A 25,090-nucleotide genomic window follows, 5' to 3' on the forward strand; every position below is an offset into this window, starting at 1 on the left:
CTCGCCTCAGGCCCTTCGCCGCCCCTCAGCACAGAGCCGTGCCGTCTAAGCGGGCAGTGGGGAACCGCTTCAATAGAGGAGTGCTGCCTCTCCGCCACTGCCTCGAGTTGTGCGGCGGGGAGAGGCGGGGACATCAGTGTCTGTGTCTGGGGTCACCCGCCAGACCCAAGAGCGCGCACAGCTGCCAGGCGGCCCCTGAGCCCACCTCCCGCCTTACCCCGAGGGCAGCGAAGCCAGTTCCCTTTGGAATTAGCCGCAGAAAGCTTCACGTTTGGTAGACGGGGCCCGTAAGACAGGTGCTTTCCCACAACCCACCCGAATTGTTTACTATTTCTTTTTAAAGCCCGCTTTGCGGGGACCGTCGGGCACTGCTTTGGCACCGCGGGTGTAGCTCGGAGGGCAGCAGGCACAGGGGCGAGGACCGGCGAGGCAACCGGGGAACACATGGAGACGAGGAGGGCACGGGGTCGGAACAGGGACGGGACAGGGACGGGGACACGTCGCAGCCGTAGGTCCGAGACACGAGAGGGAGGGACCGGGGTGGCGCAGCGCCACCTGGCGGTGCCGCGCAATGACAGCGCTGCGGGGATTCGAGGCTTCCCCGGCGCGCGGGAGAGACGTCATCTGTGCGCCAGCCCTCGCGGTGCCGCCGCTATGGGGAAGAGCCGGTCGCGGGCGGCCAAGGCGGCGAACGTGTTCCGCATCGCTCGTAGCGCCGCCGCCGCCAAGGCCAAGGGGAAAGGCAAGGGCAGGGCGCGGCCCGTCACCTCCGGGCTGAAGCAGGTGAGCGGCGGGGGGGTCTGCAGTGGGTGTTTTACCGCGGGGCTCCCTCCGGGCCGGGCGGGCCGGGCCGGTGCGGCCCTTCCTCTTCTGGGGCCTGTCCTGTGGAGCTCTCGTGACTGACAGAGGTGTTTCATGGACAGAGCTCCTCTGGGCCACGGGAGTGGCGGAGTACACCGTTTCCACCCGAAAATAGGGTTTATGTGTGGATGCTATCATAGAATCATGGAATGGTTAGCCTTGGAAAGCACCTTTAACATCATCTAGTCTTCAGAGAAGCACAGTTTATGTGACTCATGTCCTGCAAGTTTCTGCCACATGAGACTTAAAGCTGTTCTCCTTGAGGCGGGGGTCGTTTAAAAAGTGCCCGATAGCATCTCGGTGTGCTCCAGGGACTGGGATGCTAAAGACAACGTCAGTAGTTCAGTGAGGTTATGTTTACTTGCACCGTCACAGACGGTGTAATTCAGGGTACGCTTCACCAAAATGGCTTGCCTCAAACCACCAGGCACAGATACAGCTAAGGAAAGGCCTTGCTGCTCCTTTCTAAAGTGAAAACAAGCAAAAATAGTCCTCCGTAATTTTTTATTATGGAGAGGAATAAAGAGGAATGAGTGGGCTGTGTGGCTGGGAGCAATGAAGGGAAAAGGGTGGGGTATGAGCTAAGCAAGAGTTTTCCTCTTGGTAGCCAGTAAGTCATTATACAGCATCTGCTTCTCAGAAACTGCCTCCAGCCTGAGCTGTGTGGTCTGCTGAGTTCAGCCGGTGCTGCTGGAAAGGCATGTGATAAGTAGAAACTTAGTGGCTTATTGTTCCCATTAGACTTAGTGGCAGTGTGCTGGGCAAACCAAGTTAAACAGGAGCTCTAAAAAAATACCCTCTCAGATTTTCTCCTGCAAGCTAAAGCCTCTTGACAAATTCAAGCGGTAGACAGATTGGAACGTAACAAACTTTGTAAGTAAACAATTTCATGTTGATGGCATCACATCCCCACTTAATCTAGAGGGTTCTGTATAACAAAGGGAGAAACAGGTTTAAAAAACATATTCATGAAAAGTCAGTAGCTTATTAGGAGTAAAATTTTATTCTGTGTGTTTGAAGCTGTATTCTTTAATTCATTAAGCCTTTGGGGATTTACTTACCATTAACCAGTATAGGAAGATGTTCAGAAAAAATTTTTATAATAGGTTTCTTCTTAATAGATAAAAGCCCAAGCAACTTTTAATAGACACATGCTAGCTATAGAGCCTCTTTCTGTGAAGGAGTCCTGCCACAGTAGCTGAGGATATCAAGTCTTAAAACTGACTGGATTGTTCGAGCACCTCTGTGAAGCTGGAAAATGGTAGCAAGCCCTGATGGGCAACCTGAGATCTTTGTAAATCGTGTTGCACACAGTCCCATCTACTGGTCTGAGCTAGGAACTGAGTCTGTATTTCTTGGGTCAGACTCCAGTTTATTATGAATTGAAGCGCTAACCTGAGCAGGCTTTTTTTATCAGCCTCTTGCCACTGCTTTCTTACTGCTGGTTCTCTTGATCACTCAGAATAAATGGAATTGGTGGAATGGAATACGTGCTCTGAAATTACGAAAGCTTCGAAAGCAAAATGAATACGTGTCACCATTCACAGTTTGCTTCTATCTGTGTAAATTGCTGAGAGGTGAATTACAGGGGTAGCCTATGGAACAGCAGTAGTATCCTGAAATATGGGATTGCCTGAAGATGTATGAGTGTGCTTCTAAAACATTTGAAATTTAATAAATTTAATAAATAAAATTACTTTTTCCCCAAATCAAGTCTGTTTTGCCCATGAAGGTAACTGGTGAGTGATCTCTCCCTGTCCTTATCTTGACCCACGAGCCTTTCATTATATGTTCTCTTCCCTGTCCAGCCGAGGAGGGGAGTGATAGCGTGGCTTTGGTGGGCATCTGGCATCCAGCCAAGGTCAATGTACCACATGAATGAAGGAAGGAACCGTTCCTGGAACTCAGTCCAGCCAAGAGGAGGCGAGGACAGCATCACAGGGCCTGTCTACACTGGGGCTTTTGTTTTCTCTGTGTTTTGTTTCTGGATCACTGTGGGCTCCATTTCCAATAGAACAAGTTTGACTGCTTTCATAATTTTCAGCTTATTAGAACGTTAGTAGTACATGACTGGATGATATAATTGCGTAACAGAAAAACCTACTAAAAAGTAATTTTGGAAGATACATATGTAAGACTTGCTGTGTAATAGTTGTATAAAAATGGTGCAGTTTCACATATCAGTGGAATTCCTGTTAAAAACACCAATGTGGGTTTTTTTTTCTTCCCAGATAAACATTAAGAATGCTGAGAAAGTTAGAACAATAAACAAAGCATTTGCTGAAGTCCAGAAAGAAATACAGCAGATATCAAAAGGCACAGCAGCAGAACCTGAGAAGAGTCATCAGGTAATTTCCCTGTATAAAAATCTGAGGAAGGAAATGAATGTATATATACAAAGCACTATATCCTGGCTCTTAAGACTGCAGGCAATTCATGCAGTTGATTTAGAGCTATAAACTCAGTTTTATTAATTTCAGTGGTGTGATAATTTTGAAATCTCATTAGCATTTTCAAGTGCTTTATAACTACCAAAGTAAAGAGAGAAGAGGGTGTGTAGCCAAGCTGGAGCATGCTTCCAAAAACATATTTTTAAATGATGCTGTTTTTTAATTGATTTTTTTTTAAAGTTAAATTTCAGCTCCAGCTCATTTTGAGACTTACTTTGCAACATGACTAGACACAGAAAGTAAGGATAAACCTTGTCGTTCCCTACCTGAAGCATCTGATAGTGCTCTGAACCAGCTCTGCCTCTCTTCTGTTCCCAATTCCTAAGCCTTTGTATTCCCTCGTCAAAAGTATCAACAACTGAAAGAGCCATTTCTGCATGGTTCTGAGTTACCAGCTGGGCTTAAACTATGACAAGCTCTTGCCTGTGGCACTTAGGGTTCAAGACAGTGCTTCACTGGTCTTCCGTGCAGTCTTGTGCAAGAAATAATTCACAGAACTTAACTGCTGACAAACTCCTCTGTATGTGACTCTGATGGTCTGGGCATGGGTTGGAGGAGAGAGGAAGCAGTGGGCCAGGATGAAGTACAGATGAATCCACCCCAGCTGTTGTGAGAAGTAGACATGAGTTGAGTATTATTTACTGTGCCTGGGGTGATCAAGTTTCTGTATGGCTGGGAGCAACAAAACTAGTGTCAGATACCTTAAGGACAGACTGAGTAAAAGTAAACATAAGTGAAAGTGCTGCCAGCACAGATGAAGCCAAGCAAGTGTTTCAAGGCAGTTAGTGCCAGCAGCCCTGTCCCTGCTCAGTTGTTACCGCAGGCAGGCAGGAATTCAGACTACACCATTGCTCCTGCAGCTGCAGGGCTGTACATGACCTAACACTCAATATGATTGCCTGGGCTGTAATAGTATTTCCTCCAAAGTTGCAAGAGTGTTGTCAAGAGCACTTCAGAACTAAAAGCTGAGCCTGTTTCCATTTGGCCATTACTGGCATGATGGTTTGTCTTTCTCCTGCAGCATAAAGTACTGGCTGCTGTTCTGTCAAGTGTAGTGAATCCTGGCTTCCTCCAAAGTATTGAATTATGACTGCAGTAACTAGCCTAAATTAAACACATAAAGACAGACTAATCTTCTAGACAACAGGTATTTATTAGTGGCTTTTCTTCCCAAACAGAGTAAATTGCTTTGTACTTTAAACCCAAACTTTTTTTTTTTTTCAGGTTTCCACAAATGTGGAAGAGGAACCAGTAAATGTAGATGCTGCCACAAGCCTATTATCTCAGTTGTGATGCATAATGGACAATGAAGGGATTGCAAGAAATGAAGATCAGAAATACTAATAAGCTTTGTTTGTACAATTTTATTAAAAAATCTTGTTAATATACAAGTATTGGCACACTTTTAATACAAACTACAAACAGACCTTTCCTATCATCTAGGAAAGAGGAATGTCAGAAGTCAGTGTGAGAAACTTAAAGTGCTAAACAAGAAGGCACTTCACAAAATTGGTTCACTGAAACAATTTAGCATAACTCGAGGTGATGTCCTTCACTTTTCATCTTGGCAGTGAAAACTTCAAAATTGTTTGGAAGGTTAAAATACAGAGAGCTTCTAGGCAGTAAAGCTTCAAAGAAAATGCTGTTAACTGTGAGCAAGAAGCCTAATCATTTTTGAAAAATGCTCAGAAGACTATAGAACATGTTCACTTTTCTTACTAAAGAAAACTCCGAATAATTGGATTACACAGAGGACACACAGGTGAAAAAATGTGCCAGAATTTTTTATAAAAGCCCCTTTTTCCTCATTGTTAAATTTGTTTTGTGAAGTAGTTAAAGGAAGCAAAAGGAAATAAACTCCCAGAGTCAGTGAACTAAGAAGTTATACATTCATTATTCAAATACTTAGGTTATGAAGAAGTCTAGAATGTTACAGTTAGAGGTAGATAAGTAGTCTGGTTGACACAATATCTAATAATTTAGTATCTGCACATCAAAGAGATCACAGACTCCTTCATTATCATCCAGGTTAAAGTTGTAGTCATCTCCGGGAGTAGGAGAGAGTCGTAAGAGAGGAAAAACTGTAAAGCAGGAATAGTTTAGTTTAAGTTAAAAACACTTTTGGAAAAATCAGCCCTATCTCATAATTCAGTATGTTTGTCATCACCAGTATCAGGGTTAGTCTTAATAATTAAAAGTCTTGATAATCTGACAAGCATGCTATGAATATCATTGAAGCTAAGTCAGTGACACGTCTACATGTTTTGCTTAGTATTTTAAGTGAATTTCCTGGAATGGAGTGATACCTGTGGAAAGAAGACTTAATTTCTCCTTCTGCAGCAAAGGAGTTCCTGAGCAGCTTTTGAAACTTCCACCTGAAAGCCATCATTCATATTTATATTTCTTCACCTTCTCACAGTATTGTCTATATCAGCTTTCAGGTATTTATCATTTTAAGTAAGGAAGTTGTAATTATCCCTGTTTTACAGGAATTAAAAAAAAAAAAAACAAACCGGAGGCTAGCAGTTTTTCCGTGCACTGCATTTCAAGCATGGACTTGAATCCATCCTTGGGGAGGGAATGCAGGAAGAGAAGCCCCAGCCCTCAGGCTGTACCTCAGGGAGCACTAACCTAGTGCAGAGGAGCTGGGCATGCTGTACCTCCTGTAAAAGCAAAGACTATTTCCATTTCAGCCATACATTGGCACATTCACATAATCCCATCTTGCCCCTCAGATCATATAATTACATGGTTCTTTCTGGATAAGCCTTGAGATTGTCTTCTTGAAAGGCATGTAAGCAGAGGATGCATACAGAGCAGAGGGCAAGAGGAACAATACCATCTGAGTTCACTTCTTTGCCTGGCACCTCAGTGAGATGGAGCAGAGAAGCAGGGAACACATGAACTCACTAGCTGTGGCTAAGTTCTGCACTCATACGATCACCAAGGTGCCATCTACCAGTCTGCATGCATGCATGTCAGTATGTTTCAAAATGTTTACTCAAAGCACCTGCAGGAAGCCTGATGCAGAAGAGAATTAAACCAGATCTATCTTTTTATGGCAGCACTCTGTCATGAGCCTGTTCTTTCCTTGTTTCTGAATTAACACCTGGTGGGTTACTCATGCATGTAAGTGCTTGCTGGATTAAGACTTTCATATTTTGATTGTTAAAAAACAACTGTTTTGTTTGTTAAAAAAAAGCAGGGAATGGAAAGGGGAGTAAAGACAAGAATGACAAAAGATAGAGGAGGCATTATAGGGTAGAGAAGTAGTGTCATACTGACTCAGCATCAGATTTAACACCTAAGAGTGCTCTTCACACAAAACCCATGCTGCTACTTGTGCTTATTAAAGATGCTATATACTTACCGTCAGAAGACATGAGCTCATCAATAAGATCCCCACTGATCCCTGTGAAAGAGAAGTATGTGTTTATGGAAGTCAATACATATTCCCTGCATTAAAACACTGAATTGCAAAGTAAAAGTATGGCTCATGTGCTGTGTAGGAGCTGTGGCAATATGTAAAATGTATTCACCTTTGTATCCCTCATTTTTTCCCCAATTTTCTGAATGTCTTAGGCAGTATTCACAAACCCTACCCTGAAGGCCGCATTTCAATAGTGGCCACTTGAAACAACTGGGATGATGCCTTGCAGCCCTAGAGCAGTGTACAACATGAAGCTTATTTGGTAGCAGAGAAAGGTATTTTGCTCAAAATGAGTTTGATACATCTGGCTCAGTGGCTTCATTAAGACATAAACAGAGGCCTGTTATTTTCATTGTGTACCTCATTGGTAGCTTGGTCACAAAGAAGGGCTTAGGAAACCAATAAAAACATCTGAACAGGAACTACTGCTTCCTACCTGTAGGCTCCTCCATCTTTGCCAAGTCGAATGAGTTTGCCTTGAGAATACAGTTAACATCCAGGGGCAGCAAGCCCTGATAGTCATTTGAACTAGCTGTAGCTTGGGTGACATCCCCTGCAAGGCTGGAGTACAACACCGACTCTGGAAGGCTGGAGTAAGGAGCTGCTGGGGTTGCACTGTTCTGCTCTGTGCTGCCGTCTGCAAAGACAGGCACATTATGAATCTGTTACAGTAAAAGGGAACACAGACCGCCTGCACATGGCTTTGTCTTTTGAGGCAAACATGGCTAATGTCTGGGATGAGGCAGGAGGAGTCTTGCCCTTCCAAAATCCAAGGCATAGTTTAACTAACTGTTAATTAATAAAAGATTAATAAATAAAGGTTAATCAGGACCCATGAGAAATGCAGGTTGTGATGCTGACAGCATTTTCTTAGACCTTTTCCTATTACCCTCCTATTATTATCAAAAATATACCTGATATTCAGACAGTTTTTCACTGTGGGTATGTGGAAGAAGGGAAGTGACCTTGTGGCACAAAAGCTGGAACTGGTGCCTGTATTATCTGCCTCATTAAAAGGTACATGTTCAAATCATATTCTCTGTCAGAGGCTGGCAATTTCCTTCCATACTGCATTCTGGAGAAGCACCTCAGAATAATTAACTGGATCACATTCAAAACCTGTTTGGTACAAGATGATAAGCTACAAGGGAAGAATCTGTTTCACCAGACAGAAGAGGAAGAGGTTTCTCTGTAACCTCTTCAGAGCTCTTAGTAAGTCCCTGGGGTAGTTTCTTAACAGACAGCTGCTATGCTATGCAAATTCTTGATCTTTCTTTCATCTAACACCTTTGCCTTCTTCCCCTCCAGTTCCCTCCCCTCCCACCACCCACGTGAGGTAGGAAAAACCCTGGACCCACCTGATGGCGTGTCCACAACTGATGTTTCTGGTAACTCTTGTGCTTGGTTCAGGTCATGCTGTTCTGGTGGATTCTCAGGAGCTGCAGCAGGTTTAAGCAGAGTTGCTGGAGTTGCAGGTGGTGATGAGGGCTGTGCAAGGTCATCAGGTGGAGGAACTGGAAACACCATGGGCTTGGAGAAGCTTGATTCTTTATTTATAAGCAGCACATGGATAGGTCCTGAACTACTTTTAAGATTGATCTGGTATTTCTTCTGTCCATTCTGCCCCTGTAATGGTGGTATATTGTGAAAGTTACCATTCCCTGAGAACTCTTACCTTTACAAAATATAACAGTAACTGCATAGTTACTTCCCACAGAAAGTACTGAAGATGTTTGAACAGAATTCTCAAAGTGATACAGAACATAAACACAGTACTCTTCTAGTTACATCACTAAGAAGAGCTCAGAATTGCCACAGGCTTATCAAGTCATGCTCAGGAGAAAAAAAAAAAAGTATTTGAAACTAATACATGTTATCTGTCAGAAGACAAAACACAAACCAGATGACAAACCTGTAATGTATTTACCTGACCGGAACACAGCTGCAGAGAACACAAACATACAATTCTATTGAGTGCTTAATGAAATACTGAATTTTATTTACATGAGACTTACAGCAAGGCTACATCTTACCAGTAAGAGCAATGATGAACAATGATTTCTGTGCATTTATGTTTCTTCCTTTTAAATGGAGCTTCAGAATGATGCTAGTTAGTACCAGGCATGCTAAAACAGCTGGTTATCTCACCCAGACTGAGAGAACACAGGATCACAAGTCAGTAGAAACAATTTCTTAACTGATTTGCCAGGCTTTCTTTTGGGCAAGATACTGAAGCAACACAGCTAGGACTAGCTTACTCTAGCACAGCCTCAGTGGAAACCACTGACTACACAGTGGCTCATTCAGCAAACTGTTTTTTCTGCACATACATTCTAGGAAAAATGAGAATGAGAAAAGTGGGAAAGGAGCCTTGGAAAAGAAGAACCAAAGCAAAAAACATCCAGCTTGAATAGGATGACAAAGACTAAGATCAGCTGGTTTAGTCCCTCAACAAAAAGCAAAAAAAAACCCTAAAAATAAAACATAACAGCTGATAACTTTGGTCCCACAGAGAACCTTACCATTGCCTGAACTGATTTCAGCAGAGATGGACAAAGATAGTATCACTGATTAGCTTAATTGTTCTAGCTTTGGACGATTTTACCATACTAGACCATACTTAGCCTCATTAAAAGAACTTGTCAAACTTCTCAGGTGAATTTTAGCCTTCTACAATGCTGTCTCCCATTATACGACAAAAAAAAAAGTAAAGATGGACAGAGGTAAGTAATCTGACCTCCAATCTCACCCTTTTAAGCCTTTAAACTAAAATGGAGACTGTAGTTTATCCAGTCTAGTACCATGAGACTAAACATAAACCAACTAAACCTGTTGCTAAATCTAAATGGCTTTTTCCTAAGAGTACAATACAGCAGAGAAATTCGACACATAAAAGTCACTGCTAAAAAAGTTCTCATGGCAATTCATGACAATTATGCCTAATGTAGCTCTTCTTTCCACTGTCCCTCTGGAACACCTTAGGTAAAACAAGAAACCAGTACATACCATTTCGGGTATAGGTACTTCTAACTGTGTACCACAAGGTGCTTGAATTGCTAGAAGCGTGTCTCCTGGTTTAAATAGCAATGTTTAAGAAAGGGTTAAGTGTGCATATGCTCTCCACTCAAATGGTATTCCAAGGCCACTTGTAATACTGCATAATTACAGCATAAAATAAACTTGTGGTGGGGGCCTGCATAGTCCCTGTTAGATGTAAGTATTTTGTATAGTACAAATCACAAAGTTCTAGTACTTAAACCATAGTTGCAAGAATCTTTTCTCATAGCAGTACAATATTTACCACTTCCTTTTACCTGTTTATTACTGTCCCCAGATCTCCTAGTTGTATATACAAAGTTAGGTGAAAATATTTACTGAGCTCCTTTTTCAGCTAACCAGCTCTCTGGTCCAGCTCACTTCATGGCTTTGAAGAGTGGTGGTAGTACAGAGAGATTTAATAGGAGGAAGAAAACGTTATTAATGTTTGTCTTCAATGCCAGCCCTTCCAAGTGTCTAAGCTCACAGCTTCTGCAGCACATACAACTGGGATGTATCAGCTGGCTACCAAACTCACCTGGGGCTTTCTATGTACACTGAAACATGGTGGTTAAAGTCAGTAGATCACAATTACATCAACAACACTGGCATAACCTGCCTTACACTGCAGGTCATTCACCTATTTGCACATCATTTCCCCTTTTGTCCAGAACCTGGGATAACTCTTTTCTTTCTCTGCTTCCTAAGAGACTTACATTAAGTACTATGTGACTGGTGTACTAAGTGCCTCCACATTTTGTAATGACTAACTTGTTTTAGTAACAGCTCATTTTTGCTAAACTCTGCAGTAGTTGTCTGATCTTGCATTTCTATTCACAACCAAGCCCTTCTTCCCTGTGGCAAAGAAGAGGTGTTCTGAGCCTAGCTGGAGGCTGAACAGCAATCTTCCCTTGGGTGCCCCAGGATCAAGAGAAGATGTCAAGGGAAATAACTTCTGTTAGAAATTCTTGGCAACTTCTTCAAACTTCCTGCTCAGAAGGAATCCTTTTGATCTAGCAGCGATGCCCCATCACTGAACTTCAGGTGGCTCCACTTATTTATCTATAGCACCATTAGGAGCTACCTTTGTCCATAACAGCCACCAGAAAACGTTATGAAATTTGGACCTGCCTCGTCTTTCTGGTGTGCTGGACCAACATGTCCTGTCCCTGGCTCCATTAATGGCCTGAGACAAGCTGCTGTGAAGCATGAATACAGAAAGATACTTCTGAAACCAGTACTCCAAAACCAGCTGAACTTCCATTCCATACAGTCTGTGACTACAACTAGAAAATGCTAGAACTTGCTAGTCATGAACATCATGAAAGACATCTTAGTACTGACCACTATTAAGTACTTCTAAATTCACAGTACTTGAAGGGGAAAAGCAGGCTAATTAGCAAGTTAGTTTTCAGGAGGAAAGTCAGGAAAGCCCTAATTTTAAGAAATAGCAGCAACTTACCATTGAAGCAGTTGCAGATATCTTCATGGGTGACATATGAGAACGTAATGTATGTCAAGGAACATTTTTTTTAAAGCTACATAAAACTAGTATTTGTTGCCACTTAAAAGACATTTGTCCAAGCTGAGCATAACCTATAAACTTACTGCTGTTACTCAGAGGTGCAATCAAGATGATATTTTGCTTTCAGAATGACGAGCTAGAAATAGGCAGAGTTCTGCCTTTTAAGGGAAAAAAAATCAGTATCTGTGAAGAAAATATAAAAGAAGAAAAAATTAAAAGGAGAACATGTAAATCTTGTTTGGAAGAATACCATTTACCTCAGTGAATTCTGACACTACAGAATTCAAGTATATAACAGGACTTCCCAGAATCACACAAAAATACTGCCAGACAGGACTTGAGAGAGAATTTGCCATCTCATTTCCCTGCCTCAAGGCACGATCAAACCGTTAAAGACATTCCAAACAGATATTTGCCTCCCCTGTTATGGAAAACCTCCAGAGATGGATATTCCACCACCTCCCTGGGGGGTCAATTGTAGTGCTAGCTCTCCCAAATGAAAGTTTCTGCTAACATCTAACTTCCGCCTCTTTTGCTACAAGATCCATTTTACAGAAACAGTTCTGTACAGCAATTCAAGTAATTTTTAAGCACTCTCATCATGCTATAGTTAAGAAAGGCGCTTCCAATCTCAGGTGCCTATTTTGCTCAGTATCTTGCAAGACAGCTAAAGGCAGATGGTTAAAACAAACAAAAGCTGGAACTCCCTCCTCATGGGGTACGACATGCAGGACTTTTCTTGTCTGAAACCCAGCAAGCTTCAGGACTTTTTCAACTCAGTTTATCTTTGGCTGATAGGTTAAGCTTTTCACAAGAAGGAAGCAACACAAAAAAATGTTATGTAAAGCACTGGTATGAAAGTACAAATTCAAGTGCCAAAACCCAATACAATTAATCAAAAAAAAGACACTGAGATTATGCTATGGACTTAAAAATTACTGCCATATTACATATATATACACACACACACACATGTATGTGCTGAATTTTATTCAGGTTACCAATCATACAGTCACAGAAGTTAAAAGTCATGCAAATAAGATTGGATTTTTCTTTCTTTTGAATAAAACCCTGAAAAAAGTATTTGCCTTTCCTGGCTTCTAGATAAAAGGACTATGTGATAGCTTATCGATTACCTAAGCTTTAACTGCTGCTTTAACTCTAGCTCTGCGATGCAGAGAATTAATTTAAAAGGATATTGGTTGTTTGTAGAATCATCCATGACATTCTTGATACTTTTGCTGAAGCACAGTTTCTGCTGATCCAATTCTTTTTCTTTTAGCTCTAGATCTTCAATTTCAGCTTCCAGATACTCAGCCTGTCTATGACTTCTTTTGTATTGCAGCCAGCACCTACTCCTCTTAAAAAGGTACAAGGGTTCATGAAACCACAAGTGAAAAATCTAAACCAAACAGGCAAAGGACAATTCTTTCAGACTACATTTTGAAAATCCACTCATATTCAATATGAAGGTGTCATGGTTTAAGCCCAGCCGATAACTCAGAACCATGCAGCTGCTTGCTCACTTCCCCCTACCACTTCTTCTCCCTTGCTCCCGGAGGCATGGGGAGGAGAACAGAAAGAATGTAACTCGCACAGGTTGAGGTAAGAATAGTCCAATAACTAGGTATACACAAACCACTACAGCTACCACCAATAATAATAATGAATAAGGGAAATAACAAGGGAAGAGAATACAGACTGCTCACCACCACTGACTGATACCCAGCCTGACCTGACCAGCCCCAGGTAACTCCCCCCCCCCCCCCCCCCCCCCCCCTCCGTTTATATACTGGCATGATGTGCTGTGGTATGGAATACCCCTTTGGCTGGTTCGGGTCAGATGTCCTGTCTCTGCTTTCTCATACTTCCTGTGCCCCTCCTGCCCTGGCAGAGCATGAGACCGAAGAAAGTCCTTGTTGAAGTAAACATTACGGAAACAACTAAAAAACATCAGTGTTATCAGTGTTGTTCCCTCAGGCTGAAAGTCAAAAACACAGCACTGCATCAGCTACTAAAGATGAGAGAAAACATGACTGCTAGTGCTGAACCTGGGACAGAAGGAAATGTGTGATTACCCTTGCAGCAGTGGTTTAACAGAAAATATCAGGTCAAATTTAGAATTTCCCTTAATTGAAATTTATTTTCTTATGGAATGTAGGTTTTCTCTGCATTGGAGCTGGCCTGCAGGCCCTTTCTTCTTCCCTTTTAAACTCTTAAGCTTTCAACATTCCATGACCCAAGGAAAAATAGGCATGGGCTACAGGAGGGTGGGTATGTGGAGACAGTGTGTCCCAATACCCCTCCCAGATTCACCTAGAGTAAATTCACTCAATTACAAGTGCCAGTTATAAAGCAGCACTACAAGTTTTTCTGAAGTTTCTCTTTTGTATGCTTTAAACTTGATTTTATGTATCAAAAATGCAAGTTAAAGAGAAGACTTTTATTTGCAAATTTGCTGTAATTCTAAAATGTCGTACTGCTGATTGATAAGCGTGATGGTTAATTTTACAGTGTCATATCTATTCAGGGTAAGTGGAGAAAAAGCAATTTTTGTGGCTCTTGAGCATGTGAAAATTTGCAAGATTGTCATGGCTTACTTCCACTGAATGCTGTTTTTGACTTCTTCTCAATGAGATCAATCCCCTCCAAAACATTGGTGATATCATAGATCCTTCTCTTCTGCCTCACAGCAAGGGTATCAGCAGCCTGTCAAGAGAAGAACAAATAACAGCAACTTGCATGCTGAAGGCAAAAAACAGTTAAGATATTCCCTTGAAAAATGCCACTAATGTCATTCTGACAGGAGAAGGTTCAGTTCAAGAACTCAATCTTGAATTCAAAAGTTCTGTGTGTAGTGTCACAAGCATGCTGTGAGGAGTCACCTCTTTGAAGGCCAGCAGGCCTACCCTGGAAAGAAAGGAGTTTACATGTGTTGCAAAACCCGTGTCTGGCATTTGGAGCACATGTTAGTCAACTGCACGTGGGAGCTTGCACTGCTCTTTTTGGAAGCCAGGATAGATAAGTAGGCAAGGCCAACAGCAACAACCCTGGCAGTGAAGCAAACCTCTGAAGCCAACGTATTGAGTTTATCATCCCTTCTGCTGACCACTGGAGGTACTGCAGTCTTTATTTGATTAAACTGTTTCTGGGATATGAAATGACAGGGCTGTAGTTTCACAAGGCAGCATAAGGCGAGCTGCAACACTTCAAGCCAGCCATCATCCTCTAACATTTCACTGCACAAATTCAACCTCATAGCATACATGGGCTTACTCTTATCTGTCACACTGAGTGCCAAGAGCTGTTTCACAGCCACCAGGACCTTGGTACAGATCACAGGGATGCTTGCCAAGGTCACACTCTCAAGTTTACATTACAGCTAACTATGCTGTGTGTCTGCATGCTGCCAGAGCTCTTCACTGAAAGCAAAGCAGTGTCAAGCAGAGGAAACAGTCTGTTTCATGCTGTAATTCTCTACAAGGTGACTTTTATGTACCTGATGCAAAGACCTAGAGATAAACTAAGCAAATTTGAGCTAGTTGTGCCTTCCACACACCACAGCCTCTTTGATGCTGGGAAGCAGCTCAATTTCAAAGAATATTAGCTAAAAAGAGAAAAAGCAAAGAGGAGTATGATTCTGTACCTACTCAGGAAACTCAGATTCAGTGATTACAAGGGATTATATGTATTAAACAGATTAAAATAAAAACGAGAAGGATAGCTGGCAAAAAGACTTCTGCATTCCAAATGTGAAGTAGTGAGTAAAGCCAACTAATTTCCACTATAGGCACATAATAATTTATTTCAGTTTGTCTGAATGATCTATTGAATTAAGGACTTTTAATAAAGTAAATTATATGAAGAGTACAACTTTAGACAATCACAACTAGGAAGAAAAAGAAATCCATTTTATAGCAAAGTCTACATAACTCCTTTTACAGTATTTTCTGAACTATAAACAAGCTCACTAATCTCCCAAAGAACTAACATTTTCCTGTGAGATAGTTAATTACTAGAACTTAGTAGTACTTATTTTTCATTTTTGCTAGGGAAGTAAAAATTAAAATGCAAAAAATTAAATAAGGAGATTAAAAAACCCACCAACCAACTCATAACCGTGAAGTATAAACACTGCTTTTTCTCCTTGATAGTGATGTATCTACTAAACTGTATTTCTAGTGATACCATTATCAACAGTTAGCTTTTGTACAGTTTTCTGTGGCAGTCTGTTAAAATCTTTTCCTACCTAACAAAACAAATACATCTAAGGCACACACTTTAGTTCTCTCCCAGGAAATGGGCTCTTCAGTCACTTGCATCAGCAGGTATGTGCCTGCTATCTCAACCTGCTATTTTTACTGCATGCATATACATACATAGTGCTTATGATAACTGCAAGGAGAAGCCTTCAAGATTCTAGGAACTGACAAAACTGATGCCACCTATGCAATGTTTAATCAACACCCCTTATCTCTCACAGTCTTCAGAGGCATGATTTCTACAACCTGTCTGCATTATCCAGTACAAGGAATAGAACTGCATGCAATTAATCAGCTGCTACTCAACTTTCTGCATTTTTTCTCACTGCTTTACATATGGACCTAGTGCTTAACACTACAACTAATTCTGAACGATGAAGAAACTGCTCTGGAGATAGACTACATTACCTCTGATATATTACAAAAGGCCCATCTGTACAGCATGTAAAGCCTTTATTACCCTTAATGTATTTTCAAACTGTGCTGGCAGTAAAAGATACCACTGTATGTAAATTTGGTAGCTATGATACAAAATTTAAAGACTTCTTAAAAAAAAAGTCATTAATTTTGAGTGCTCAACTTCACATAGTTCAACACTGGAGTGTTTAAGTGGCAACAATTGAACTATATGCTGCTTTGTTCCATATCTCCAAAGCACAACTCCCACTAACAGCAACAATGGAGATACACCACTGTTGCAAACTAGGCTCCAGAACCTCAGGTTACTGACTGAGAAAATGAACACCACGGTTACATATGTATTTGGCTTGGCTAGCCCTGTATATAATTCATTCACAGCTGCAAAATCCAACTACTTAAAACAAGCAATCCAACTAAGAAGTTGAACTGGGCCAGCTGGGAAGTCGAATCCAGACATTCACTAGCTTTTTGGTGTTGGTCTTTTAACCTAATTAATTACCTTCCCAAAACCTTATAGGGAGCTTCACAGGTATTTTAAAAAACAATTGAAAAGTTCCTTCTTGACACTGTCCAGTGTGACACGTCCTGGTAGGCACATGGCTAGAAATTAAGTTCACGCATTCAGTTCCTTCACACAAACCACACACTAATGACTTCCAATAATTAGAACAGCCTCCAGAGGCAAATCTCCTATTGTCAGAAACACTTTTCAAAACTCAGTTTCTCAGCCTATGTCAAACAGCTGAAGCAGATCCAGCAGCATAAGAAAGGGACATCTACCACAGTGGCTCTGCTAATATGATTAGATGTAGCTTCCACAGTCCCTCCTCTGAATCACTAATATTTGGAGTTCCTTCATAAGATCTTTTCCACCTAAAGCTGCTGCACCCTAGTCATTCCTTTGATTAAGTACGTATCTAAGACAGACAAGTACTATGAGTATCTCACAGACAGATTCAGAACTGGAAGAAAAACATCTAAGTGCAGGGCTTCAGTTCTGTGTGCATGCACATCATACAACTTCTGGAATACAGAAAACACACTGGTCAGCAGTTTCAGCTGCAAGCATGCACACACACAAAACCCTGTCCAGAAATAAAACACCCAAGCAGAAAAAGGATAACTGAGAGTTTGGTTGCGCTCTCACACAACAATTTCTTTGCTCCCTGGGAGTTGACAAAAGGCAGTGGGAAGCATCAACTGCACATTCAATGCATTTGCTTGGAAGAGCAGAGGAATTTGCTAGAGCACAGTCATTATGGGGAAGCTTAACAAAGCAGAAGGACCAGCAATGCCTGCTTGCTCTTCATGTGTCAAAGGAAAGAGGTCCTGCATTTTCTGGACTGTGCCATAGCAGGTGATATGTTCTTCTCCCCAACAGGACTGTCAAAAGTTTGGTGGGAGATTTAAACTGAAAGGCATGCTTGGCACCTGTATGTGAAAGTACTGAGTATCATTACGTGCATAAAGGTAAGGGAACATATGTAACAAATGGGCTTTTTCTTCTTCTGTGGAATAGGGCAATCTAAGGCAGTTGTTATCTGCACCTGATCAACGCATTTCTAAAGTTAGTAGCAAACAAGTAGATTTTAGAGTACCTGATGTTTTGCGCTGTTTGTCAGGAACACAATCATGACAGGAGGGATGGCATTCTGCTAAAAACCAAGCCTGCTCACAAAATCAAGGCAGAAGTAGTTGTATGCTACTGCATACAGTATATGTTGCTGCATGCAGGAGCTTTGATTACTTTCCCTTCTATATCATCCCTTAACGTTTTAAGCTTATTTCCATAACTAGATTTCTTTATACAGGGTTACCAGGGGCAGTTATGCCACGATTTGACAATAGCTGTTTCATTTTAAAGTAAGTACTGTAGAGTTAAAATTTCACGTAAAGAAAATCCTCACTCCCGCTCCCACAACTTGTCAGATGTGAGCAGAGAAGTGTCCAGCACTGAAACATTTCCAAAAGAAATTAATCACACAGAACTCGCAGGGCTCCCTGCACCTGGAGTGAGGAACAGCACCCATGTATAGGATACATTACTTCTTCACAATGACTCAGCACATGTGCCCAAATGTATTCCCTTACAGAACTGTAATTATAGATGTACTCAAAGTTGTCCAGGAAATGTTCTATAGAACAGCATTTCATTCTCAATTGCTAAATCACAATGCTAGAAATACACTTAATGTTTCCAACTTGTATTTTCTTCATAGTGCCCTGCTGGTTTTGCTGCAGAAATACACATCAGCAGCACAACAATACCTGTCTGTAGGGGGACACCTGAAGACATTCACTGCATAAAGCATTTCTTGGAATACTGCCCCGTTTCAAGACCGTCTTGTTCTTCAGTTCCCCTGAATGGCTTTTTTTTTTCCTTAGATGTGCAGCTTATTAATGAGAAATACTGATTACAGGAATGTACATTCTGACTCACAGTTTGTGGAAGTGCAAACGATTTATGCACTTCAGTTAGTATTCACTTCTAGCAAACAGTATCCTGTGCATCAGAAACTAGTCTCCAATAGGTCTTGAGCAGAAATGTCTATGGCTTGTTGCAATGTTCACTTACTTTTCTCTGCCAGTCTTCCCATCTCCTCTGTGGGTATACCTTCCTCACAGAAGCGAATGAGAAATGTCATCCCATGCCTCTACACAGCCCAACTCCATTGTTCAAACCCACTTTTTTTTTTAGCTTTTTAGGTTAAGCTTTTTGACCTGATGTCCTACAAACTGCATACGGTTTGCTTCTCAAATTGACCTGGAACAGCTTGCAGCATGCAAAAGCAAGCTGCACAGCAGTCTCTGAGAAGCGGACAACTTAGCTCTGTTTTACTAAAGAAAGAGGCAGTTAAATACCAAGAAGTTAATCTAATTGCCCACACCACAGCATAAATAGATGAGCAATATAAAACTTATCAGTGTCCTTCCCAGTGCACCCTGAAGTTGCACTAGCCACAATAACATCACTGAACAGCTTCCTCTTTTCACAGGGATGCACAGAAAAGCCCAGAGAACACCATTCACCTCCATGGAGCTCAATGGAGAACAATCAACAGATAAGGCCAGTTTTCCACAAAGGACTCCAAGCAACCAAAGTGCCAAAGCAGGCTCTTATTTCGCCTTGCTTACTCCTCACAGTTCAATGCGGGCCTAAACCAGCCAAAATACACTTTCACCTCGATGCGCTGCATGCCCCGACAGCCCCGGGGGGCTGAGCAGAGCCCCAGCTCCTCCATCACTGGCACAGGATTGGGGCTGTCCCAGGATTTCACCGGAGAAGTCCTCCTGCTGCCCAAGCCTTCACGCCTCAGAGGCGGCCGGCTGCAGAAGTGAGTGATGACGACTTGCCACCCACCCCGCCAATTACGCACCTTTTATATATAGTATATCTGATTTACATAGATTTTAAAAGTACTCAAAAAGGCGATGGGCTGGTTTTTAACATTGTTCTTCCTTGCTGAAAGGATATCGAGGGGGATTGACAAGGAACAGGTTTAAATAAAGGCCCATACACTGAGTCAGTGCAGACAGCAACGCAGGAGAGTACAAAATAAATAAAACAATAAAACAACGAGCTACGTTTTATGCACGGTAACCATTTTACCCTCTTTAAAAGAGGCGGAAAGCCTATTTTAGCCTACGGGGCAGCTGTCAGCCATCACAGGGCACCCCCGCCGCCCCAAGGAGGAAGGGAAAGAGAGATCAGACTCCCCGGCCAGGCCCGGCCCGGCTGGGCTTGGGCTTAGCCCGGCCGGGGCCAACTCGGCCGCCCAGCCACTGCACCGCCCTCCTGCAGCGCGGCGGAGCCGTGCGCCGTCCCCCCGCCGCGGGCAGCCCCCGCGCCGTGCAGCCCCGCCCTCGCACCGCTTTGAGGTCCAGCACGCCGTCCTTGGCCTCCTGCAGCAGCGACACGAACTTGGTGGTCAGCAGCCCCAGGCTCTTCTCGTGGCGGCTGCTGCTGCCACCGCCCGCCGCTTCGGCCGCCGCGGCCATGCCGCCCTGCGGGGCCGCACCGCAGCGCCACGTGTCCGGACCGCTGCAACGGCCCAAGCCCGGAACGGAGCCGCGGCCCGACGGCTGCAGCGGGAGGGGCGGTGCCGCAGGAAGTGACGACGCCGCCGTTGCTTGGACACCGGCATGTTTCGGCTGCAGGAGGCGAGGGGCTGACGGAGGGGAACAGGCTATGCCCGCCCCTCGGGGGCAGGGGAGGGACCGCTTCAGGGCCTATCCCGCCGGGAGGCAGGCGCTAACTTGGCCACGGCCGCTAGCTGGGAGAGCCGTGCAAGGACCTGGTGCCCCACAGGCCTGCCACTACCCTGCACTGCAGCTCTTCGTCATTCCACCGTTTGCTTTTGATATGAACTCATTTTGATTCTTTATAAACTATGTTCTCGCATCTCCGGAGGCCAGGTGGTGGTGGGCTAGTGAGGGAAAAGACCTCTAGATGCCCCATTGCAGGAGGCAGCTGAGCATGGAGCAAAGGGACATTACACTGAATGTGCCATGTTGTACGGCAGCTGTACATGCACAGGTAACAGCACAGTCAGGGCCATATATATACGTATAGGAGAAAGCAGGTGGGCTCCCCTTGTGGACCTTGAATCACTGATCTGGAATTTTACCCTTTATAAGCCCATGCCATCTCCCTGCCCTCCCCCCACAAACAGTACTGTGCAGAGCAGGTGTTGTGATTTAAGCTCAGCTGTAAATCATGCCGTTGCTCTCTGACTTCCCCTCCTTTCCTTCCCCCACTGCAGAGGGATAGGGAGGAGAATCGAAAGAATGTAACTCCCACCGGTTGAGATTAGAACAGTCCAGTAACTAAGGTATAACACAAACCACTACTGCTACCACCAATAATAATAAGGGAAATAACAAGGGAAGAGAATACAATACCACCATCCACTGACAGATAATACTCAGCCCGACTCCATCAGTCAACTCACTCTTCCAGGTAACTCTCAGCTTACATCCTGGGCATGGTGTGCTGTGGTATGGAATACCTCTTTGGCTAGTTTAGGTCAGGTGTTCTGTTGCTTCTTCCTGCCAGCTTCCCCTCCTCCCTGGCATAGCATGAGACTCGGAAAGTCCTAGCACTGGTACTCTTATTGGGCACAAAAGTGATGCACCTGTACCTTTACACTGCAGCAGTAGGCTCTGAAGAGGCCGGTGGTAAAGCCAGCTTCCGTCCTCATTGGAGAACTAAGACTCTCCAGCTACTACGAGATGGGAGAAATGGCTCCATCTGGTGTACCAACAAGTAACTGTTGTGGTTACTACTTGGTACGTCAGTGTGGTGTAGTGCAGTTAACAGTTTAGGATATTCTAAGAACAAGCAAATACAATAAATGCCCAAGTACAGCAGAGACGGTAAACTCCTCCTCATGAAAGAAATGTAACAACCATATTAACATAAAGCTGATGATTAGTTTCTGTAAAAAGTTGTTAACTTATTATCTCCTTTTTTCAAATCTGGGAGAAAGCCTATTGCTGTAGAGAACCAAACTACGCAGCCAAAACAGCCGCCCTGAGTTGCAGAAATCGTGCATGCTCTATCAACAATGGCAGAGCAAATGTATTTTCAGATACATTCTTGAATCTCTCCCCCAAGGAAGGAAGGGTTCAGGCTCTTGTTTTAGAAGCAAAGGCCCAACCTTCTTTTCGTATTCTTAAACATGCTAATATGATGCTCTTCCTTTATATATGTTTTGACCCATTCTGTCAGAAGTTAAAAATAACCAAAGATTAGAAATAAATAGTTATTGTGAAAATAATGTAAAAATACTTGTCTGAGTCCTGAACCATCAAAATATATCAAAGAATTTATTCTCTAGAAAACAAGGAAAAGCGCAGTGTCATGTATGAATTTGCTAAAATCTGTTACTATATACAGTAAAAATGTGTGTTACACAATTTTCAAAGATCTTGTTGAAAATCATTCAGTGCATGTGTAAGTCGTCTTATTTTATTTTCCATGGCTTTTTTATGGTTTGCCATTTCCTGCAGAAGCTGCCGCATTTCTTCTTCAACGCAGTAAACCTGAAAGAGCACACAGTGATTAAATAGGATTCTTGCTTTTCCTTAACCCGTACAATCTTGGCTATTTTTAAACACTCATAAGCAATGCATGAGTAACATGCTTATGTTTAAATAAGCAATGCACTACTTTTGACACTGTATGCAGTAACAGAATTTTGCTTTAAAAAAGTATTAATTTGCTAGGTCAGTGAGTAATGTACCAACATCAAAATACCTGCTGCATATCTGACAGGAACATATGTTAACACTGGCACAGGTGAATTAGGTGGACTATATGGCATAACCATCATTATTCTCGCTTGTATAGGTAAGGGAATGTTTAGCTATTGTCTCATAACCAGCTACACAACATGCCATTTTACTTGAATCCAGAACCTCCTGATGGTACAAGTTCTAGAGATGTTTTGGCTGTGCAAAGTTTGAATACTAAAACAGGGCTGTTTCCATTCAGAGACTAGCTGAATAGATACAGACAGGTGACTTCCAAGCACCACTGTTTTAGCAGCTGCAGAATAAAAACGCAAATGCAATAAACGTACAAATTTAGTATTAAAATTACTTTTTCATTTGCTGCTTCAATTTGTTTTTCCTTTTCAGTTGCCAGCTGCAATAGTTCTTCCTGATGAGCTATCAACATTGACCCAAGTTGTTTTCTGAAAGCATCATCCATTTCCTGAAGCTTTTCCACAGCAATCCTAAAAAAGGATTTAAAAAATAAATAAATAAAATCACAGCCCTGCAAACAACTGAAGTATTTTGTTTTGTCTAATTCTGCCTTTGATAAGGTTTTAATAGCATAGGCATGAAAACAGTTATTGCAATATCTAGCTCCAGATGTCCTTTTTCTCAAGTAAATGTTCTAGGTCTATGCACCATGCATAGGGCTTCTGTCATTCCTCTTAGAAGCATTTAATCACTAACAACACAAAGATTCAGGCATGCTATTGTCAACCTGGATAAGAACTCCACCCATTTTCCAACACATTACGTTTCTGCTTCCTGAGCAGTCAATGACTGAACTATGTGATCCTGTAAACAGACTGTAAGCCCATCTCTTACAGAAACAGAAAAGCATCTGCCTCACAGTAGTGAAACCCTTCCTTGGCTTCAAGCAAATTCTGCTTTTATTAATTCTAAAATAAGTAGCAACAGAAAGCAAGACAAATTAGTCCACTATGCAATTAAATTCCAATGAAATTTTGAAACAGAACAGAATTATTTGGGATAAAATTTTAGTTTCACTCCAGACCTTCCAACATGTAATACTATTGACTATTTGAGGTGGCTGTTTTTTGTGAGGTTTTTTTCATTGGTTTGTTTTAAATCAAACTTAACTATGATGGTATTTTTGTTCATTTGTTAATCACATGACCTTCCTTAAATAATAGTGAAAATGTAATTAAAGTGTTCAATCAGAAAATGTAAAGCAAAAAAGCCTTAGTCATGCTAGCTTATTACTTCAGTAACAGTGTGGTTATCGCTGCTAGATACACATACAGTTTTATTAACTAGCTAATCTTTTCCTAAGAATAGTTGTAAGGGAGAAGGGAAATAAGAGAAAGGGTCCAAAGAACAAAGTAAAAAACACACTAGCAATCTAAGCTCATCACAGGCAGCAGTCTACCATACATCTCCATAATGCAAGACACATTTGAAATAACTGAGCATCATCCAAGCCCCTGACTATTTTTTGGGTCGTAAGTATTTTCTTCTGTATCATCTCATATTCACTGTTAACTGCTCAAAAAATTTAAAAATTGACAGTACAAGAAGAATAAAAAAAGAAATAAAAAAACTTATTGCTACCTGTAAGAGAAGGGAATGACATCTAACCTATAAACAGTCTGTTTGTCACAGACCGAAATGTGAATAGCAAGTTTCATGGGAATGTTGATCTGCTTGACAGTACAAAGGCTCTGCACAGGTATCTCGACTGGCTGGATCGATGGGCTGTGGCCCATAGTATGAGGTTCAACAAGGCAAAGTGCCAGGTCCTGCACTTGGGCCACAACAACCTCATGCAATGCTACAGGCTTGGGGAAGAGAGGCTGGAAAGCTGCCCGGTGAAAAAAAGAGTGGTTGTGAGGGAACTGCTGTTTAGCCTGAAGAAAAAGACTCTGTGGGGACCTCATCCCTCTGTACAACTACCTGAAAGGAGGATGTTCCAAAGTGGGTGTTGGTCTCTCCTCCCAAGTAACAAGCAATAGAATGAAAGGAAATGGCCTCAAATTGCACCAGAGGTTTAGACTGGATATTATGAAAAATTTCTTCACAAAAAGGGTGAATGTGCATACATGTGGCACTTAGGGATATGGTTTACTGGTGGACTTGGCAGTATTGGGTTAACGTTTGGACTTGATCTTAAAGGTCTTTTCCAACCTAAATGAATCTGCGATTCTGTGATTTATTAGTATTGTTGTGATAAATACTGAGGATATGCCCTCAATTTCCTATAAAGTGCAAAAGCTATTTTCATCATCCTGCATAATGAAATACCGTGGCCTCTCTCGTAAGCCCAAGTGCTGACTACAGGCATTAACCTGTGATCTGCAACCCATGAATCCAGGTCACAAGCTGGAAGGGTTACAAGCTCATGCTCAAAGTGCAGACTGTGCCTCATGCACAAGCACCTTCACTACATGACTCCAGCTGGTATGCGTGATGCCTGTAGAGCTGCTATCATATAATTGTAACATGGAGTTTCCTCACTGAAAAAAACAAAAGCACTGTGGTGGAACAGGCATACCAGGGAGGAACAAATGTAGGCTCCAATTATGCAAAGAAATTGGGAATACAGCTAAGAAGTTTACAGGAGGAATGTTTAACTGAATGCTAGTTCCACAAAGTAAGTCACCTGTATAGTGAGAATTACTTCTACACACACACTTTGTACCATGCTCACCAAGTACTTACAAAAGTATTATGCGTTCTTTCACCATATAACCAAATTTTTGCATACTTATTAACAGTGCAACTCTATACTAACTAAGCCGTCACAAAATAAGCTATTAAGGTGCTCACCTCTGAGTTTGAAGGCTTTTTCTCTCTCCTCAATCAGCTT

At 42.3% G+C, this 25,090-nt stretch overlaps 2 protein-coding genes and 1 long non-coding RNA gene across 3 annotated transcripts; 1 reads left to right on the top strand and 2 right to left on the bottom strand.

Annotated features, from left to right (window-relative positions):
* The first annotated feature begins 624 nt into the window (after window positions 1-624).
* On the top strand, window positions 625-5,185 carry LOC117438413 (ribosomal biogenesis factor-like). The gene is made up of 3 exons (XM_034073939.1): window positions 625-783; window positions 3,093-3,209; window positions 4,536-5,185. The coding sequence occupies exons 1-3, from the start codon at window positions 655-657 to the stop codon at window positions 4,602-4,604; spliced, it is 315 nt and encodes a 104-aa protein (XP_033929830.1). The 5' UTR covers window positions 625-654; the 3' UTR covers window positions 4,605-5,185.
* On the bottom strand, window positions 4,661-20,079 carry LOC117438414 (transcription factor E2F5-like). Its single transcript, XM_034073940.1, is given in 11 exon segments — window positions 4,661-5,392; window positions 6,682-6,723; window positions 7,178-7,378; window positions 8,100-8,367; window positions 9,748-9,812; window positions 11,240-11,283; window positions 12,502-12,616; window positions 12,619-12,662; window positions 13,903-13,924; window positions 13,927-14,011; window positions 19,855-20,079. Coding segments are annotated over 11 exon segments (1,125 nt in total). The 5' UTR covers window positions 19,984-20,079; the 3' UTR covers window positions 4,661-5,282.
* A 1,715-nt stretch (window positions 20,080-21,794) lies between these two features.
* On the bottom strand, window positions 21,795-25,070 carry LOC117438416 (uncharacterized). Its single transcript, XR_004550777.1, has 3 exons — window positions 25,051-25,070; window positions 22,589-22,724; window positions 21,795-22,029 (listed from the first exon to the last, which is right to left on the bottom strand). It is a non-coding gene; the product is annotated as an uncharacterized lncRNA (long non-coding RNA).
* Between the last annotated feature and the right edge of the window lie 20 nt (window positions 25,071-25,090).

The sequence above is a fragment of the Melopsittacus undulatus genome, unplaced genomic scaffold (genome assembly GCF_012275295.1).
Source record: "Melopsittacus undulatus isolate bMelUnd1 unplaced genomic scaffold, bMelUnd1.mat.Z mat_scaffold_277_arrow_ctg1, whole genome shotgun sequence".
NCBI lineage: Eukaryota > Metazoa > Chordata > Aves > Psittaciformes > Psittaculidae > Melopsittacus > Melopsittacus undulatus.

What these genes read in the sequence shown, in the direction of transcription:
- LOC117438413 (XM_034073939.1), top strand. Translation starts at nt 655, where the DNA reads ATGGGGAAGAGCCGGTCGCGGGCGGCCAAGGCGGCGAACGTGTTCCGC. An exon ending in TCACCTCCGGGCTGAAGCAG is followed by an intron (nt 784 to 3,092) that starts GTGAGCGGCGGG and finishes TTTTCTTCCCAG; the next exon opens with ATAAACATTAAGAATGCTGA. An exon ending in AACCTGAGAAGAGTCATCAG is followed by an intron (nt 3,210 to 4,535) that starts GTAATTTCCCTG and finishes TTTTTTTTTCAG; the next exon opens with GTTTCCACAAATGTGGAAGA.